This window comes from Peromyscus leucopus, chromosome 16_21 (genome assembly GCF_004664715.2).
Source record: "Peromyscus leucopus breed LL Stock chromosome 16_21, UCI_PerLeu_2.1, whole genome shotgun sequence".
Classification (NCBI taxonomy): domain Eukaryota; kingdom Metazoa; phylum Chordata; class Mammalia; order Rodentia; family Cricetidae; genus Peromyscus; species Peromyscus leucopus.
Genome location: NC_051084.1, coordinates 12,777,470 through 12,795,472, shown reverse-complemented (window position 1 = coordinate 12,795,472; position 18,003 = coordinate 12,777,470). Strand labels below are relative to the sequence as shown.

Genomic DNA, 18,003 nt, shown 5'->3' with positions numbered 1-18,003 from the left:
AGAGATGTTCGCTTTGTTCCCTGCACAGAGAGGTTCTGCCCTATGAAATAACGTCCAGCACAAGAATGGGATGTATTACCTGGTGGCATCATCAATAATCACGATCTCAAAGACGTAAAAAAGAGCTATGGTAGTTTAAACTCTTTTAAACCACATCCATCTACTTGCTGGGTTTTTTTTTTTTCTCCTCTCAATTTTTAAAAATATTATTTTTTTAATTGTTGAGGTTTCATTGTTGTCCAGACGGATTTCAAACTTGTGGGCTCTAAATACTGTTCCCACCTCACTCTCCTAAGTAACTGGGACTACAGATATCGTCCCATCATGCTCTGCTATCTTTTTTTTTTTTTTTTTTTTTTAACTCAAATAGTTTAAAATTGCCACAGCACTTCACAGATGCTAAACGCACTGAGTTGAGTTGTAAGACTTGGGTTGCAGTTCCACGGGTCACAGTCTATACGGTAGGGTTATAGTTAAAACATCTCTTAGGCCGGGCGGTGGTGGCGCACGCCTTTAATCCCAGCACTCGGGAGGCAGAGCCAGGCGGATCTCTGTGAGTTCGAGGCCAGCCTGGGCTACCAAGTGAGTCCCAGGAAAGGCGCAAAGCTACACAGAGAAACCCTGTCTCGAAAAACCCAAAAAAAAAAAAAAAAACCATCTCAAAAGGCCACAGGTCTAAACACTTAGAAATGCTAAGCCTGAGCAGGCCTGTAAAGGAATACGCAGAAAAAGGAGCTGGTAAAACTCAGGCTGAACATTGCATGCTGCCCGCCTTCTACACGTCTCCCGTGATGTTGGCAGGCTGCTCCTGTCTCGCCAGAAAACGAGAGCAATGTCCAAGAACACGAAACGATTAACGGTACCAGGCCACAGATTCCAACGGGCGGAGTGGCTCAGATCGGGACGGAAGGAGCAGGGCTTGCTGGCTGAGCCTCGTAGGACCGACTGAATCTGAATGGGGTTAGCCTAACACTGTGCAGGGATGCCGCTGACGGCTGCAAGAAGGAAGAAGATGTTTAAAAGAGAGAGAAAAAAGAAAAGGAAAGACAGGCAGGCAGACAGACAGACAGAAAAAGAAAGAACAAGAAAAGAAGGAAGGAGGGAGGGAGGAAAGAAGGAAGGAAGGAAGGGAGAGAGAGAGAGAGAAGAAAAAAGAAAAGAAAAGAAAAGAAAAGAAAAGAAAAGAAGAGAAAAGAAAAGAAAAGAAAAGAAAAGAAAAGAAAAAAGAAAGTTCTCAATCTGTACACGTAAAGCGGTCTCCACCCAGGCGTGGACCAATCACGGCTTCTCTGCAGATCCTGTAACTAGAGCCCGCCCCTCACAAACATGGCCGCGGCAGGAGGGACGCGCCCCTCAACAAGATGGCGATGGCAGAAGCCCCGCCTCCTCTGCCGCGCTGGCCAGTGAGAGAGAAGCACGAGGGCTTGCGCGTGCGCGGGGCGGCCTAGGGGGCGGGTCCGGTGCGGAGGGGATACACGGCGAGCAACTATGACTAAAAAGAAGCGGGAGAATCTCGGCGTCGCTCAGGAGGTGAGGGGAGCAGTCGGGGTTCGGGCCACGTGGCTCTAGTCGCCGTGCCCCGCCGCAGGGGCGTGGGTCGGGCCGGCGGCTGCAGGGCGAGGGGCCGGACGGAGGAAGCGAGGGCGACGACGCGGCTTTGGGAGAGGGAAGAGGGCCGCGAGGTGAGGGATCGGGATGAGGGAGGCAGTGATGAGAGAGGCCGGGGGAGCCCCAGAAGAAGGGGACACGTTAGGGACCTGCAGACGAGGAGACTGTCACGGACTCGGGGATGAGTGCGCTTCTGGGATCCAGGATATTGCTAAATGGCTCGAAGATCGCCAGAGATGGGAAGTTTTCTCCCGTGGGGTACCAAAGCCTGTGTGTAGCTTGGAAATTAACTTTGAGGATCTTTGGGAATCTGGAAAGAATGCTAGAACTGGTGTTAGGGAGGATCTTTGGGAATCTGGAACTGGTGTTAGGGAAGGCCTTTGAAATAGTTTGTCACACGTGGAAAGAACGGCATCAGATGCTGGTCGAGTACCGTCTGCTTGCTACCTTCGCTTGCATTCTCAGGGAATCCTTGCGTGCCTGGCATGTCTGTATAGATGGGGGAACCGAGGTTCCAGGTAGAACCCAGGGGTTGGGCATGGTAGTGCATGCTTCTAGTCCCACGACTCAGAGAGCTAAGGTAGTTAAGATTGTGAGTTCAAAGCCAGCCTGGGATACAGAGCAAGAGCCTGTCCCAAAAGAGGAAGGAGAAAGTGGAAACCAGCTTAAAATGGTAAAGGGGAAGAGCACAGAATGATGCTCACTCAGGTGGGCTGCCCGCAAGTGGGGACCCGTTTCCTTTCAGTTCCCATAGCAGACATGTTCAGCCTGTGGCCCTTAGGCCACAAGTGTCCCAGTACATCTAGGAATGTGACTCAACATATTTGTAGATGACAACATCAGGTGTCAACGTCAAAAGCCCCCCCAGACTTCTAACCTACTGGGTGATTCTCAAAGACTCACCATAGAGCTTGCATAAGCAGAGACACGGCCATTTCTTCATCCCAGTAGGACCTGAGTGTGGTGTTTAAGCCGTGCATATCCATGCTAATGCAGGTGTTGTGTCTGGCGGTCCTTCGGAGTCTAGGGAAGTTCAGCCGTGATTGCTTGCAAAAGGATTATCCCAGCTGCGATTGTTGATTGTTGAGGAGGGTCAGAAGATCCTCACCTGAGTGGCCGGCCTCTTCCCATACCACCCGTTGTATGCAACTCAGGGCCTGTTGTATTGAACATGGCCTCAGAGCAGGGCTATAGTATTTAGGCTAGGGAAGGCTAGGTGAGGGGGCCCTGTAGCTGGAGGGCTTCTCTCCAGGTTCCCCAAGCCCTGCAGTCCCACAATCCACGTATAAAATAATTACTCAGGCACATATATTACTTATAAACTGTATGGCCGTGGCAGGCTTCTTGTTAACTGTTCTTATATCTTAAATTAACCCATTTCTATAAATCTATACCTTGCCACATGGCTGGTGGCTTACTGGCGTCTTTACATGCTGCTTGTCCTGGCGCTGGCTGCAATGTCTCCCTCCTTCTTCCTGTTTCCCCAATTCTCCTCTCTCCTTGTCCCGCCTATACTTCCTGTCTGGTCACTGGCCATCAGTGTTTTATTTATATAGAACGATATCCACAGCAGGGCCCCAAGTGTGGACTGTTGGGGAGGAGCACCCACACCCTATAAGTGGCCTTCACCTGTTCTCTAAAGAAGCCCAGTAAACTCAGTAGAGTGAACTTTGTCAGAACTACCCCTCAGTCTGTCATTGGGATCTTAGGAGGAGGGGTAGGCATTGGCTTCTGTCTCCCCCAGGAAAGAATTCCAGCAACAGCAGCTGACTGTAGTAGCACCCCCCTCAACTGGGTTCTGGCCTGCTTGGTAGGGGGAAAAGCTGTTGGGAATGTGAATGTCCTGAGAGACTAAAGCATGCCTGGTGAAATAAGCTGGCAGTGTGTATGTAGCACAAGGCCATAGACCTGATAGCCTGTATTAGCGCACAGTGAGCTGCTGTAACGGAAACCCCCAAATTCAGAGGCTTCGAGAATGAAGAGTTGCCCTGAGCCTGGGGAAGCGGTCAGCAGACCATGCGTAGAAAGAGTCGAACAGTACCGGTTTAGACTTGGTGAGTGGGGTGCAACCTCCGTGGCCGCTCTCTTCTGTCTTCCTCAGACTCCCAGACCTGCCCCCCTCCCTGATGTGGCGGCTCTGCTGCCCTCAAGTCAGTGCCAGCACCTTTGCCAAAGCCAGTGGCCGCCCGTGGGAGTCACCTGAGAGCCGCAGCTCCAGCTGAGGCTGAGCGAGTGCGGCTCTGCCCTATTTGAGCTGTCACGCCATAACAAACGTCTTTTTTATGGGCTTTCTAGTGCCGCGATTTTTGCATTTTTGTGCTCTTTATTGGTGATTTTGCTACTTCAAGGGACCCCTAAGCACAGCGCTAAAGTGCCGTCTAGTGTTCCAGAGCTGTGATGTGGCTTATAGGGACAATCGGTTTGTTAGATTAACCATTTTTCAGGCATGAAGCAGCTCGGCACTACAGTGAGTTTCTGGGCAGTGAGTTCAATGCTAATGAATCGTCCGTTTATTAAATAAGATCTCTTTTACAAAACACACATCAGAGAACGTTGTGTTGGATTAGTTGATGAAATTGTTGACCAGAGCTTTGCAGAAGCCCAACCCGCTTCAGTATTTGCTCATTTGATGTTGGGCCAATTTTAAAGACTATGAGTACTGGGCTGGAGAGATGGCTCAACAGTTAAGAGCACTGGTTGTTCTTGCAGAAGGCCAGGATTGGTTCCCACCATCCACACAGCAGCTCACAATCTCTCTACCTCCAGTTCTGAGGAGATCTGATGCCTTTTTTTTGGCCTCTGTGGACACCAGGTATGCATGTGGTACACAAACGAGAAAAAAAATCATAAAATATAAATAAATCTTGAAAGAAAAAAAATTAACTACCATGGCCAGTTATGATAGCATATGCCTATAATCTCAGCACTTGGGAAACAGAGAGATCAGGAGTTCAAGATGATCCTTACTACATAGCCCAACCCAGGATACATGTGATCCTGACTTAAATACACAAACAAAAAAATAGAGAAAAGCAGCTGTGGACAGTATGTGAGTGTGGCAGCTTATATAAGTAGTGAGTAGGCCTTATTTAAAGCTAGTGGTGTGCTTAGGAGGCTGAGACAGGCAGTCCTGTATAATATTAGAGGGACCAGCCTTAATATTATACATCCCAGGGGCTCAGGAGAGAGAACTACAAGCGGCGAGGACTATTTTTGGGAAATAGAATCTAGGCACAAAGAGCTCTTAGTCCGGTCATTTATTCTTCCAAATCTTTGTCCTCTTGTGCCCTGAGAGTCCATATATATATATATACACACACACACACACACACACACACACACACACACACACACACACACACACACTTACAAGCAGTAATTCCCTGGCAGTGAAAAGCCAGGCTTCCCGGGTCAAACGGAGGGGTGATAAGAATCACATAGGGAGGCAATAACTGTTAATTATCATTTGCAACCCAAAAGGGAAGTGACTAATGTGGAAATGAATTAAAAAGGTTAAATTTGGATAATATCTAAGAAGAGGGATCTTATGTGCTCAACTATAACCTTAAACATGATTGGTAGAAAATGTTAAGAATCTGAGTTGCCATTGCATGAGTTGGCTGTTTGAAACCTGGAGCTTATGCAGGGACGCTTGGCTCAGTCTGGGAGGAGGGGACTGGACCTGCCTGGACTGAGTCTACCAGGTTGATCGCAGTCCTCGGGGGAGGCTTTGCCCTGGAGGAGGTGGGAATGGGGTGGGGTAGGCTGGGGGTAAGGGGAGGGGGTGGGAGGGGGGAGAACAGGGGAACCCGTGGCTGATATGTAGAACTGAATGGTATTGTAAAATAAAATAAAAGGAAAAAAAAAATCAGCTTAAAAAAAAAAAAAAGAATCTGAGTTGCTAGGTCAATGAGAGAAAATAAAACTGTCTTCTTTTTTCCTGTGGCTCCTATCTGTCCAAGCTATCTGCCGTTTTTTCTGCAGGGTGGGGGAAAGTGTGCTCAGTCGCTAGGCAACCTGTGTAGACCAGGCTGGCCTCGAACTCACAAAGATTCACTTGCCTCTGCCTCCCGAGTGCTGGGATTAAAGGCATGTGCCACCACGGCCCGGCTCTGCCAGGCCTTCTCAAACAGGTAGTCTGGATGCTTAAGTCTGTTCTTAGAGTACAGAGGTATCTCTGATAAGGTACTTTCCTCTGTCTGGGGATGGACCTGGCTGGATGCTGCCAATGATGATAATTACAGGGAGGTGTGAACTGGGGTTCTGGCTGTGCATAGCTGTCAGCGCAGAAGGTTATCTAAATATTCCGTTAGCAGAGGGGAAATGGTGCCCAATAAATGATGGAAAAACTACAATAGCACACAAGAAACTCATAGCAGGAAACTCATAGCTGATAATCAAGAGCCAAATATCACCAAGGCTCCTTGAGCCTCAGCTTACCTCTGGAAGGCCCTCAGCTTCTTCCAGGTATTAGCTTTGTCATAATCAGCTGAAATCCTACTTGGTATATTTTCGCAGCTTGTAGCAAGGTGGCTCCTCAGTTTATGGTCGGCATAGACTACAGTAGTGAGAAACATCTCAAAAACCAAATTGCCCTTTCTTCATAGGAAGAGGAAGTAGAGTGTGTTTGGTCCCCGGACCTTTGATTGCCAGCCTCTGGTCTAGTGGACTAGGGGTTCTGCCATCTTATCTCTAAGATCAGGACACACCTCATGGTGTCCCCTTTGTTAAGGAAGTACCCACTGCATTAAGGACCCCAGGCCCAGACTGCCCGCTTTCTGTTTTTAAGAACCAAGGTGCATGGCCCCACTACCTGCCAGGGCAGCTGGGAAATGGACTCATCAACCAGGAGGCCACGTGCTCAGCTGCAGCCTGATTACCATGGGAGAAGGGGCTGGCATGTGGTAGGCCAGGTCTCCCTCAGATCACCTCTTCCCTCACAGGTTGCTGTCAGGTGCCCAGAGCATGCCTGGCATAAGGTGGCCGAGGACAGCCAGCCACTCTTTCTCCCCAAGTTTTGGAGTTCTGTTAGAGTTCATCCCCTTCTTCCTGCTTTGGTAGAGAAATAGCTCCTGTCTTTCATCTGGCTGACTCAAGTCGACTGATTGATCTATCAATCTTCCATCCACCTTTCTGCCTATCTCTCTATGGTGGGGCTAGAGCCCAGGGCCATCTGCTTGCCAGGCAAGTGCTCTGCCATTGAGCTGTGCCCTCGGCCTCCAGCACAGAATTTTAAGTGTTGAGTTCCACACAACACGTATGCTCTCAGTGCTTTAAATGGGAGCAGATCTACCCATTTTGCAGCTGTATGCATGGTAGGGTGCTGGTTAGCTTTTTGTCAAATTGACACAAACTAGGGTCATCTAGGAAGAAGGAACTTCAAGACATTGCCTCCATCACGCTGGCCTGTGGGCAAGTCTGTGGGCATTTTCTTGGTGAATGATTTGGTGTGGGAAGGCTCAACCAACTGAGTGGTGCCACCCTGGGCAGGTGGTCCAGGGTTGTGGATGAAAGCAGGCAGAGCAAACCATGGGGAGGAGGAACCCACTAAGCATTACTCTTCCCTGGCCTCTGCTTTAGTTCCTGCCTCCAGGTTCCTGCCTCGAGTTCCCCTTCATGATGGACAGTAAACGGTTACGTTGAAATTAACCCTTTCTTCAAGTTGCTTTTGGTCATGTCATTTATCACAGCAACAGAAAAGCTAACTAGGACGGACCTGAGCATGTTTGGGGAGGACCGTGGAGGTGTTTGGAACCTTGGGCTGGAAATACTGTGGTGATCCCAGTGTAACGAGCTGTTGTGGGAGTTTGGAAAACAACCGAGGGCAATGCAGATGATGGAAGCCGGGCTCGTGCAGTTTCAGAGCAAAGACAAGACTGATCAGGGCTGACTGTGCTGTTTTCTGTGGTCCGCTGGGACTGAAGCAGCAGCTGGGATTTAAGGAGAGGCCAGCCCAGTAGGCGAGCCCTCCAAAGCGAGCTGTGCCCCCAGCCCATTTTCACCCCCTCAGTAACTGCACTTTTATAGGTGTTTGCATGGATATTTAAAATATTGGCAAATAAACAGATGTATAAAAACGTACGAGCATGTGGATATCTGCAGTCTTTGTCTCTATGGTTACTTTTTGCTTGGCTATTTAAGGACTTGAAACCTGTTGCCCAGGGCCTCAGCAAAGGCCTGGCATCTGGCTGGTTCTCTGCTTCCTCTTCCATTGCCCCCAGCGGCTCTGAGTATTGAATGTGCACTGGTGCTCAGTAGCGGTAGATATTGTCCTCTTATTAAAAGTCGTTCGCTCAGAGCTAGTGAAGTGGTGATTTAATCAAAAATGTTTGTTAATCTGACGAGTGCAATAAAAAGCCCCACAAGTGAGAGATCTCAGCACCTGCAAACAGGCCTGGCTTGTGTAGCAAAACAATTACCAAGCAGGTGGCCCTCACCCTGAGGGTGGCCATGGGCCAGCTGTGCCAGGTGGTCACCGAGGGCAGCCAGGCCTCTTCTGATCCCCCAACTCGGCTTCCTTCAGAGGCCCATGAGAGTCGGTCGGAAACAGCTGACTGTGTTAGGTTCTGAGAGTTTGTTCTGAGCAATGAGAGCAAACCATCATCCCATGAGAAGTTGCCACCCAAATGGACGGGGAGAATTCGGATGGATAGGAACTCGCTTGCAATTTAAACTATAAGCAGTAACTGGATTGTTTCTTTTGTAGCTGGCCTGCAGGCCTTGGGCCACTTGGCCTTAAGTTAGTAAGCTTGGGTCTTAGTTGCCCCCACCTTTTTATGGCGCTAATGCCTCCTGTATGCTTGGAAGGTGCTCTGCTGACGAACCATGTCCCCAGCCGAAGGAGATAACTCGGTTAGATTTGGTCCCTAGTACACAAATCTTGTCCACTGGGAAAGTTTTGTCTATAAGTTTCAGAATGGCCTCCACGCGTGGGGAATGTCATTCTCCCCATAGGAGAGGACAGATAGGTCACTCCTGCCTTGGTTCAGAAGCTCGGCTCTGTTCAGTAGCTAGTATTTAATATCAGGGCTACTGTTTCTGCATACCCTGAACTGTGGCCATAGTCACAAGAGAGCTGCCACCGCTCCAGTCATCGCGGTCAGCCACAGATCAAGACTCTTACTAGCCAAGCATGAACTCCCAGAAGTCTCCCAGATAACATCTGGAACTGGCTCTATGCCCAAAGCTGAGTTGTGTGTAAGCCTGGCTGTCAGCAGACTGTTTTCTAACGTGTGCAGTGGAGGTGAGCTGAGGGGAAGGGCTGGGAGTCAGTGCTGGACTGGCCAACTCATAGTATCTCCTGTAAGGGATAAAAGTACATGGGAAGCAGTTAATATCCCCTGGTTCTCAGCAGACTGAAGGAGACTCAGGACAGGTGGAGGGTTCCGGAAAGAAATGGTTTGGCCAGCATGAACTGTGACCACTGTTAATCAGTCTAGGAGTCCTGGGATGAACTGCCGGAGCTGTGGGGAAGCCCAGTCTTTCCTGCAACAGGGCTAGAGGCAGTGTCTTGGCTGGAAGGAAGTACTTACCCAATTGGCCTAAGTGGTGGGAGGCACTGTTGATTCCAGGTGGGGGTGTGGTTGGAGGCTGAGGTCCGGCACTGACATGGAGCCGCCTTGCTGGGAGAGCCTGGCAGATGTGGGCTGTTCAGGGTCTGCTGACGGTTAAATGAGCCTCACCTGCACAGGTGGAAGCGACAGGTCGCCCTCGGGCAGGTGACTTCGGCAGCCTGCATCTGGCACCGCTCCACTTAGCGGGGGTCAGGAGACTAAAACCTCATTACCTAACGCCGCTGGATGTCAGCATGTGTGGAGTGGCTGTTTGCCAGCGTCTTAATTAATGAATTCATAAGGCACGGGGCGGATGCCAGCTCTTGAAAAGTGCTTTGAGCCTTTCAGAGATGGAGAAGCTTTTGCCAGTTTATCAAAAAATAGATCTGGGAGGAAGAAGAGAAACCAAACCTCAGACAACATTTTGTCCTGGGGCAGCTGAAGGCTTAGGGCAGGGTCTGGCCTGCAAGGTGACTTCAAAGCTGCACAGCTCCTCTGTGCTGACTTTGGCGGCTCTCCTGGACTATGGCAGACCTCATCCTCAGGAGCTGGGGCGGGGATCATGTTCAGGTGGGTGGTCCCCTCGGCTGTCACTAGACACTGGAAGGCTTGCTGTCTTCACCTGTTCTGCCTGCAAGAGAAACTTGGCACCAGGCCTATTGATTTGGGGGACTCTGTGGTTTGTTTTCTGCCCCAACAGAGTCCTGTGAGCCTTCTCCACGCAAAAACATCACTTGAGCACTGTAATGGGGATCAGCCATTTAGGTTTGAGGCTGGTCACCTGGGAGATGATGTACACGGTCCCCCGTGACTTGGCTGTATGGACTAGAGGCCCCAGATGGAAAGCCCCGGTGCTCTTGCCAGGGACCATCTGGGCAGGCGGTCTAGCTCCTTTACCCATTACAGTAAACATCCCAGGGCTCCTGATGTGTGAAAATGAGTGGATTTCCTGGACCAGCTTCCCAGGCTGTGAATTAGAAGAGGAGGAAGCTTTGATGCCCTTTGGAGAGGGCGGGGGAAGAGGGTTTACCAGGCACAGCTAGCCCACACACTTCCTTCTCCAAACTGGATGTGTTTTGTGTGCATTTGAGAGGGTACTTTGACAGTGTGGCAATGTGGGGGAGGGTGTTTGTGAAGGGAGAGTCAGCTTAGGATGAAGACAGCCGCCAGGCTCTTGGCGCCCGTGTCTCCCAGCACACGGATTCCAGGCAGGCCCTTCCAGGCAGCGCATCTGTTGTGTGAGAAGAGATCAAGCAGAGCCAGGCACAAGGTCATTCAGAGTAGAGGGTCTGTTGAAGCCAGACCAACAGACTGCCACAGGCTCAGCTGGGCGGTGCTTGACTTTGTTTCTGAATGTCAGTAGTCCTTGTTGGTTGTGGATATTTTCACGAAGGGTGCTGGAGAAAAGGCTGGAAAAGGCTGGTGTGGAGGCAAGTGCATTGTCCAGGACCCAGTCCCACTACCTCCTAGCTGTCTAAGTTGCTAGCCATCTCTGCCAGGAGCTAGCTCTCTGCGCCGTGGTGACAGTCCCTTTGCAAGGTCCGAGCGGATGCCCACAGCTGCAAAGCTGCCCATCCTAGGGTACAGGGGTGGAAGTTGTCTTCTGGTCTAAGAGTCACTGCTTCCTACTGTGGGGTGACAGGGTTAGGACACATCTGGAAAGCTGCTTCCTTCCTGTAAGTCTGCCTATAAAATGTGGACTCTGGTTATCTGCCCTCCCCCTCTGTGTGGAGTGTCTAGAACAGAGCCTGGCACCTGGACATTGCTGCAGATGTGTTCCAGCTGTTGTATCTGCTGTGTGGGCTTTTGGTTCCCAGTGTTGTTCCTGATTCATGCCTTCATCCAGATGCATGATACCATCTTCTTTGTTATAAGTCTTTGGTACCCAGGCAGCTCCTGGCCATATAGATGCAGGGCATGCCCCATGACTACTGCCTGACGCCTCAGGCAAGCCCTTTCCTGGCCAGCATCCTGTCACTTGCTGGCCAAAAGCTCCCAGGAGCAAGGCCCTAGAGAGACAGGAACCTCTTGCCAACTTAGGAAACAGAGTGGGCTGTGTGGCCTTGAACCAAGCCCCAGGGGAACCTCTGTCCTTTCCCAGGTGAGAGCCTGGCGCACTGGTAGCTGCAGTGGCTGAAACTGTGGACCGGTCGCTGCCTCCCAGCTGTCTGTGTTCAGCTGTTTCACTCTCCTACTGAAAAGCCTGTGGCTCCTGCTGACTCTCCCTGTCAGAGGAATAAAAGCTGCCCATGCTTCTCCAGCAGCCCTAGAGCTGGCACCCTGTGGGGCCTGACTTGACCTGTGCAGGGGCAGCTGTCTATGCAAGTGGCACAAGTTCCCTGCCTCTGAGGAGCCTCTTCAGGGCTTTGATTCCTGGAGGCGCCATCCTCTGAAAAGATGCCTCCTGGGGATTTCAGACGAGTTTTACAGTTTCTCTTAACACAGGGGTTTTATGGTGCATAGGACCCCAGGGACACTTGCCTAAAGCTCTGGGAGTTAGGCTGTATCCAAGTCAGGGAGGGGCCGTTTGTTCGTGTGGCCTAGGGCTAGGGATCTACAGCCCTCACCTGGAGCAGACAGTAGTGCTTGGAGCTATGGGCTAGGGAGGGCAGCTCTGAGGAGTCCTGACTGCCACCTTCAGCTCTGCTGTCCTCCCCAGCAAACGCTGAGCCACCCATGGGACTTGAGTCCTACTCAGAGGCAGACAGACAGACGCCTCAGTTCTTCCCAGACTGCAATACAGGCCTCACGTGCAGGCTTCTCTAAGTACCAGCTCCTGGATGCCTGTGGTACTCCACCTTCTTTGGGATTGTGCCTTCCTCCTTCCCTCCTTATCTGCTTCTTCTCCCCTGCCCCACAGACAGGTTTAGCTACTGCCCAGTCCCTGCTGGGTCCAGGCTAGTCTCTACAAGACCACACTGCTCCACGGGGGGCCTTACGTGGTCCCTCCTAGCTTCTCAGTGCAGGGTGCTGGAAGTTTGCTGACTCAGAAACTCCAGCTCCACCCTTGTATCTCGGGGTCCCTGCTCCTCCCAGAAGACTGCTGCAGCCACTGGCCCTTCTTCCCTCCGGTATCACCTTGTTCTTGGGTATAAGCACAGCACATGGATGGTCCTTGATCTACCAGGGGATACCCATTCTGTCAGGGCCATGCTGTCTCAGCACCTGAGTTACCAGTCTGCTGCCAGGCAGGTGCTCTGGGTGGCCCCCTGACCTTCCACGGTGGAACCTTCCCTTTTCACTCTAATAGTTCCCATCTCTTGGATTGATCCTCTTTCTGCCACAGTTCCCAGGATCCCCAGGCCGACTCCCAGCCTTACTGGCTGCCAGGCTTCCCCTGCTGTCGGCATTTCCTCAGAGGAGTACTGCTTCCCTGGGCCTCAGTTGAGTTTTCTGTTTAGGGCTCTGTTGGCCTCACCATCTCACGCTTGGGTTCCCCCACACCTAGCATCTGCCACTTGAACCCACCCCAATGCCATCCCCCACATCCCACAAGACTGCAGAGCTTATCAGTGTACTGTGTTCTGTGCCAAATGGTGGGCTGACCCATGGTGGAGGACCTTCCGTACTCACTGCCTGCCTGTGGTCCCTCCACAGACACACGACCTCCCACTGCTGCCTGCCCATAACTAGCCCTGTTATGGGCAGGACTTCCCTTCCGCTACCCTTGACCCCCAGGACCTCACGCTGTCTTACTCTGACCACAGCAACCCAGTGAGCACCATTCTCTAGCAGCAGCTGTTACTAAATGCCAGCTGTGTGCAGTGCTCTTCTGAGCACATCATTACCTCACTGCTCTGAGATGTCACCTGAGGCACAAGCAGGTGTAAGGAGCCTGCCATTCACTGACAAGTGACAACTGACCCAGCTCTGACCCTGAGATCTAGATCCTTACTCTGACCCTAAAGCTTACAGCTTCTGGTCCTGACTCTCTGCCCTCTGTTGCCTTTGGCCTGAGGGCAGAGAGAAAATGAATGAGGACTTGGGATTTGAACTGTAGTCTGTAATATCCATAACCCGTGCGCGTGAGAGTTGACTGAAAACTCTAACTGGGGACTTTGTATAAGGCCCATTTTTCGATCTTTTCTTGCCCTTTTGACCTGTCTTGAAGGAACAACTCTGTTCTGCAGCCTCACATCACATCTAAAAGCAGCATTATGACCATCCCTCCCTGCCTCCTCCACAGCCTGGTTCCTGGCTGCCCCATTATTCCGGTTTCTGACAGTGGCTTCTGCTTCAAGTGCTGCTGGTGTCTAGTCCCCTTCCAAGGATGAGCCCGTGGCTTGCTGAAGAGCCTCCTTCATGCTCAGCCTCCCCCACCCCCCAGTCCACATCAGGCAGTTGTAAAGAGAACTTGCTATTTAGAAGGGAATCAGAACTGTCAGCAGGACATAAATATTCATAGAGGGAGGTTAGAACTGAGTCCCTAAAACCTTGATTTGTGTTCGCCCATTTAAGCCTCATTAAAAAGTGGCAAATGAAAGTGGGGATATTCAGTGTAACTGCAAATAAATTGGGCTTGTTCAGATAAAGGCCCCCGACTGCCAGCCCCTGAGGCCCTGTCCAGAGCATGATGGCTTGGCCACAGCCTCAGCTGTAAGACATTGCTCAGCAAGAGCGCCTGGCCTTGCTCTGGGGCAATTACCACTTGTTTGGGCACTTGGTCACCTTCCAGAGGCATTCAGACATGGAAATCCTGAACCTGATCCCTCCCCAGAATGGTCCCCAAACCAGGGCCCTGCCCAAAGAGCAGCAGGAAGAACTGAACCTGGACAGGACATCTGGGGCACAACTGTTTGCTTCTTTTAGTGAGCCCCAGGGTTTCAGAAATCAGGTGTGTAAACCTGAACCATTGGTTCCCAGCTCCCCCGTCTACCCATGCTGAGCTGCTGCTCACTCTAGCCACAGATAGGAAGACTGCAGGAGACCAGGCCTTGGGGGCACAAAGGTGGCAGGTGGCCTAAGGACCTGCAGACTTGGGCATTCTCAGAGGCCGGGCAGGTCATAGTTACAAGTTGAACTGGCCAGTCTGTGGGCTTCTAGCCTGGGAAGATAAAAAGCTTGAACTAATAGGAGGGGCAGTGTAGACAGGGCTGACTGCCAGGTGAAGGAGAGGTATCCTCCAGCCAGGGCAGGAGGTCCAGTACGTTTTAGGCCCCAGCACAGACATACAATCTCAGGGGCTAGCCTGTGCTGGGCAGCATTCTGTGAAGGGCATACTACATGGTGGCCACAAGGGCCCATATCAGACTGCTGTCCCCAAGCCTGGCTCTCTAGTGTTCCCCTCCCTACAGTACAGTTCCAGGAAGGCCTCTGGCTTCTCTGGGGACTGCTTAGTCTGCTGGCCAAGGCTGGTCCCCATCCACAGAAATGGCAGAGCTGACCATGCAGTTACCTTGAGGCTCTGCAGGTTATTCCCTCACATGGAGCCCTCTTACTGGGCTGCAGGAAAGGGGTTACCTTCCATTGGAGCCCACCAAAGTGGCTGACCCAGGAATGTCTGAGATGGCTGTTTTCCAGGCAGAAGGCAAAGGCCCAGGGACTTCAAGTACAATTTTCCTGATTCCTGACCCCAGGCCATTGGCCTGGGACATCCAGACTCTGACCAGCCTGCTTAGGAGGCAAGATTCTTCCAGGTAGCTCCAATAAGGAATGGAGCTGAGACCAACAGAAGGGTGCCCCCATGACTCCTCAGAAAAACCTTCCCATCTCTGTCCTTCCATTTGGCCACGTTTGCTGTCCCTCTTGGGGACTTGGTAAGGGTGGGTGAAGGTAGAGATGGAAAAGGACTGTTACAGGGTTCCAAGGAGCCCTCAGCTCTAGCCAGCCAGCTTAGACCCAGTGAAGTGGCCACTTAGATACCTGGAGACCAAGTCAGGGCAGAATTACGGTGTTCAATGCCAAATGCCTAACATCGGCACCCAGGTGTGGATAGCCCAACCCAGCATTTTACAAACCATTTTCCCATAACTCAGGTCTTTTCTCTAAGATCACATCTCTGAAATGACAGAGCAGATGGAAGAAGATAGGCCTGGCAGCCCTCCTTTCAAGAGCTTAGCTTCTTTGCCATCGAGTTATGCTGACCTTGGTGATGGGCAACATTTCTGCGTAAGAGCCACAGAAAGAACGAGAAGTGGTTTCGAGTTGCATTGTTTCGCCAATTTTTATTGATTCTCAGGAAAATGCCTATTGTGACAACACAGACTCACTATTAAGATGAAGCATGTCTATGAGGAAAATGCCCCTGCTAGCCCCTGACGTTTAACCCCCTCCCTCCCACCTGGAGACTTGGGACCTTGTGCTGTCTCCGCAGTGCGCATTTCCTTCCCGAATCGACCGTGGGGCAGGTTCTGCTGGGTGCCAGGCTCTGGCGGTTATCTACCTCTTCATCCCCAACCTGTGCCTGGTTCACCCACTTCTTGTTTTCGGGAACTCAGCCTGGCAGTTCAAAATCTGAAGCCCTCTGTCACAGCAAAGCTGGGCCCTGCCCAGTACAACATGGGGTGGGAAGGGAGGGAGGGGCTAGAGGTGAGCCCCTCCAGGGCGCCAGTGCTGGGAAAGCTTAGAGCTCAGCACCTCTGTCTCTTGTCTCTTTCAGATTGATGGGCTGGAGGAGAAGCTGTCTCAGTGTCGGAAGGACCTGGAGGCTGTGACCTCCCAGCTCTACAGGGCAGAACTGAGTCCTGAGGACAGGTAATGCCTCTGTCCAGTCAGGCCTCCTGGCCTGGTTCCTATATAAACTAAGCCAAGGCAGAAGAGTCCCTAACTTTGAGCTTTAACCCCTGTCCTCTTAAGATCCTAGTTTTTGGCCCCTTTATTCAAACAGACAAGAACTGTTGCCCCTCTGGTTAAGACAGGAAAAAAGGTCTGAGCTGTAAATTCCTTCCCCACAGGAGGTCTCTGGAAAAGGAGAAAACCACCCTCATGAGCAGAGCCTCCAAGTATGGTAAGAAAGTTCCCTCCCGTTGCCAGCCTCATCCCTGGCACCTGTGAGAATGGTCCATTTTTTGTTCAAAGGAGGAAGCAGTAGCAAGGGGTCTATATTCACTGGGGTGTGTCTATGCCATGTCCAGAAGAAAGGCTGTCATCCACAGACACTGGACTCTGCGTCTCATGCCCCACCCGACCAGAACAACCCACATGGGAGTGGGGGGTTGGATAGCCCCTCCTTAGGCAGGAAAGGGCTTCGGAGGCTAGAGCAATGCTGCCACCTTCTGGGTGCAGGGAGCAGAGCCAGTGAGAGCCCAGTAGCCCTGCCTCGAGGTCTGCAGGACCCTTCGGATGTGTCCTTCCTTCTCTACTCAGAGTGAGGTCAGTCTGGCTGCCCAGGGCTGGCTGGCAGTTCTTCTAGTCCATTGCTTAGGTGGGGTAGGTGGCCAGGACATCAGTTTAGCCTCTGCAGAGTAGAAACTGCACAAGTGAGGACTGGGAATGAATGTGGCTGAAGAATATCAGGGCTTCTTCTAGTGCACCTGCAGACAGCAGGGATTCGGGAACTGTGTGAGCTCAAGGAGGCTCCAGCTGGCTGAGAAGGCTCCTGAAGGATGAGCCCTTTTGGTGGCCTAGCACATGCCCTACTGTACTCAGAAATGGCTGAGCAAGTCGGGTGTGCTCTTGGGTCTAATCTAGCTGAAGGATTCTGAGGGTGTGGGCAGAGCAAGGACAGGGCCAGGCTTGGGGGTACAAGAGTAGCTGAAAGACATTTCTGTCTTCAGATTGTCAATTCTGGGAAGAAGTTAGGTGGGCCTCAATGTTTTGTCTTGTTCTAATCTTTTTTCTCCCAGAGAAGGAGCTAAAGCTGCTTCGGCAAGAGAATCGGAAGAACATGCTCCTCTCGGTGGCCATCTTCCTCCTCCTCGCTCTACTCTATGCCCACTGGACGATGTGAGTCAGCCGTCCTCAGCCATGCAGGTTCCCTTCCACTCTCTACTCAGGGACCAGGCAACCTTTCAAGCTCAAGACGGAGGTGGGGGCCTTTTCCCGTGGTTGCCCAGCAGCTGCAGCACAAAGGCATGGTACTGCCTCCTCCTAGTGCTCAGTCGAGGGGCAATAAAGAGCCCCAAGCTCTGCTGTCTAGTGAGTAAATATCTCTGGCTGACTAGCTGAGGCACCCCTGTCTCAAGGATGAAGGGTTGTTCCCAAGTGCTTGTGCACAGTTCGGGAGGGAGGGAGGGAGGGAGGAGAGCAGCTGGGAAGGCAGCATTGTGCCACCCGATTCTCCAGATTCTGTGCCCTGGCCTGTGATCACCAGTAAAGAAAATGCAGCATGCATGATAAAAGGTGACTTGGGCTTGAAGTGGAGGTCCCAGGAGCATGCTAAATGAACTCATCTTCTAGAGACAGGCAGGGCTAAGGAGGCCTCCAGGAGTGCGGGGGCAGCAAGAGCTATGGTAACGACCGGACAGACTTCTGGTACAACAACCAGTAAATAAGGAGGGCTTGAGCAAAGGAAGCCAAGCAAGAGCAGCTAACAGAGAGGTCACCCCAACCCCACTCACAGTAAAGGGTCACAAGGAGAGGTGGGTGCTGCAGGAACATGGTGAGGCCCAGGACACACAGGGACCCACCAAACAAAACACCGTGAAACATGGAGATGGGGGCAGACGGAGGCAGCCCACTCAAGTCTGATGGTTAGGTGAAGGAATTCTCACCTGGAGCTGATGGAGGCTCAGTGGGCCGGCCTCTCCTAGTGCAGAACACTGCACTCTTGTGGAGGGAAGCTGGCCAGGGTCAGTAACACCCCTTCTCTCTCCTGTCCCTTGTCTAGTGACACTAATTGGTCTGACACCTCTTATTTTAGTCACACAGACTGATCCTGGATTGTCACAGTGCCACCACGGAG

The 18,003-nt window shown here is 51.7% G+C and overlaps 1 protein-coding gene across 1 annotated transcript; it reads left to right on the top strand.

Moving 5' to 3' along the window:
- The first annotated feature begins 1,441 nt into the window (after positions 1–1,441).
- On the top strand, positions 1,442–17,586 carry Ccdc167 (coiled-coil domain containing 167). Its single transcript, XM_028885040.2, has 4 exons — positions 1,442–1,530; positions 15,760–15,854; positions 16,055–16,107; positions 16,946–17,586. The coding sequence occupies exons 1-4, from the start codon at positions 1,489–1,491 to the stop codon at positions 17,047–17,049; spliced, it is 294 nt and encodes a 97-aa protein (XP_028740873.1). The 5' UTR covers positions 1,442–1,488; the 3' UTR covers positions 17,050–17,586.
- The last annotated feature ends 417 nt before the right edge of the window (positions 17,587–18,003 follow it).

Coding starts and splice junctions, on each gene's coding strand:
- Ccdc167 (XM_028885040.2), top strand. CDS start 1,489: ATGACTAAAAAGAAGCGGGAGAATCTCGGCGTCGCTCAGGAG. Junction 15,855..16,054: donor GAACTGAGTCCTGAGGACAG/GTAATGCCTCTG, acceptor CCTTCCCCACAG/GAGGTCTCTGGAAAAGGAGA. Junction 16,108..16,945: donor GAGCAGAGCCTCCAAGTATG/GTAAGAAAGTTC, acceptor TTTTTCTCCCAG/AGAAGGAGCTAAAGCTGCTT.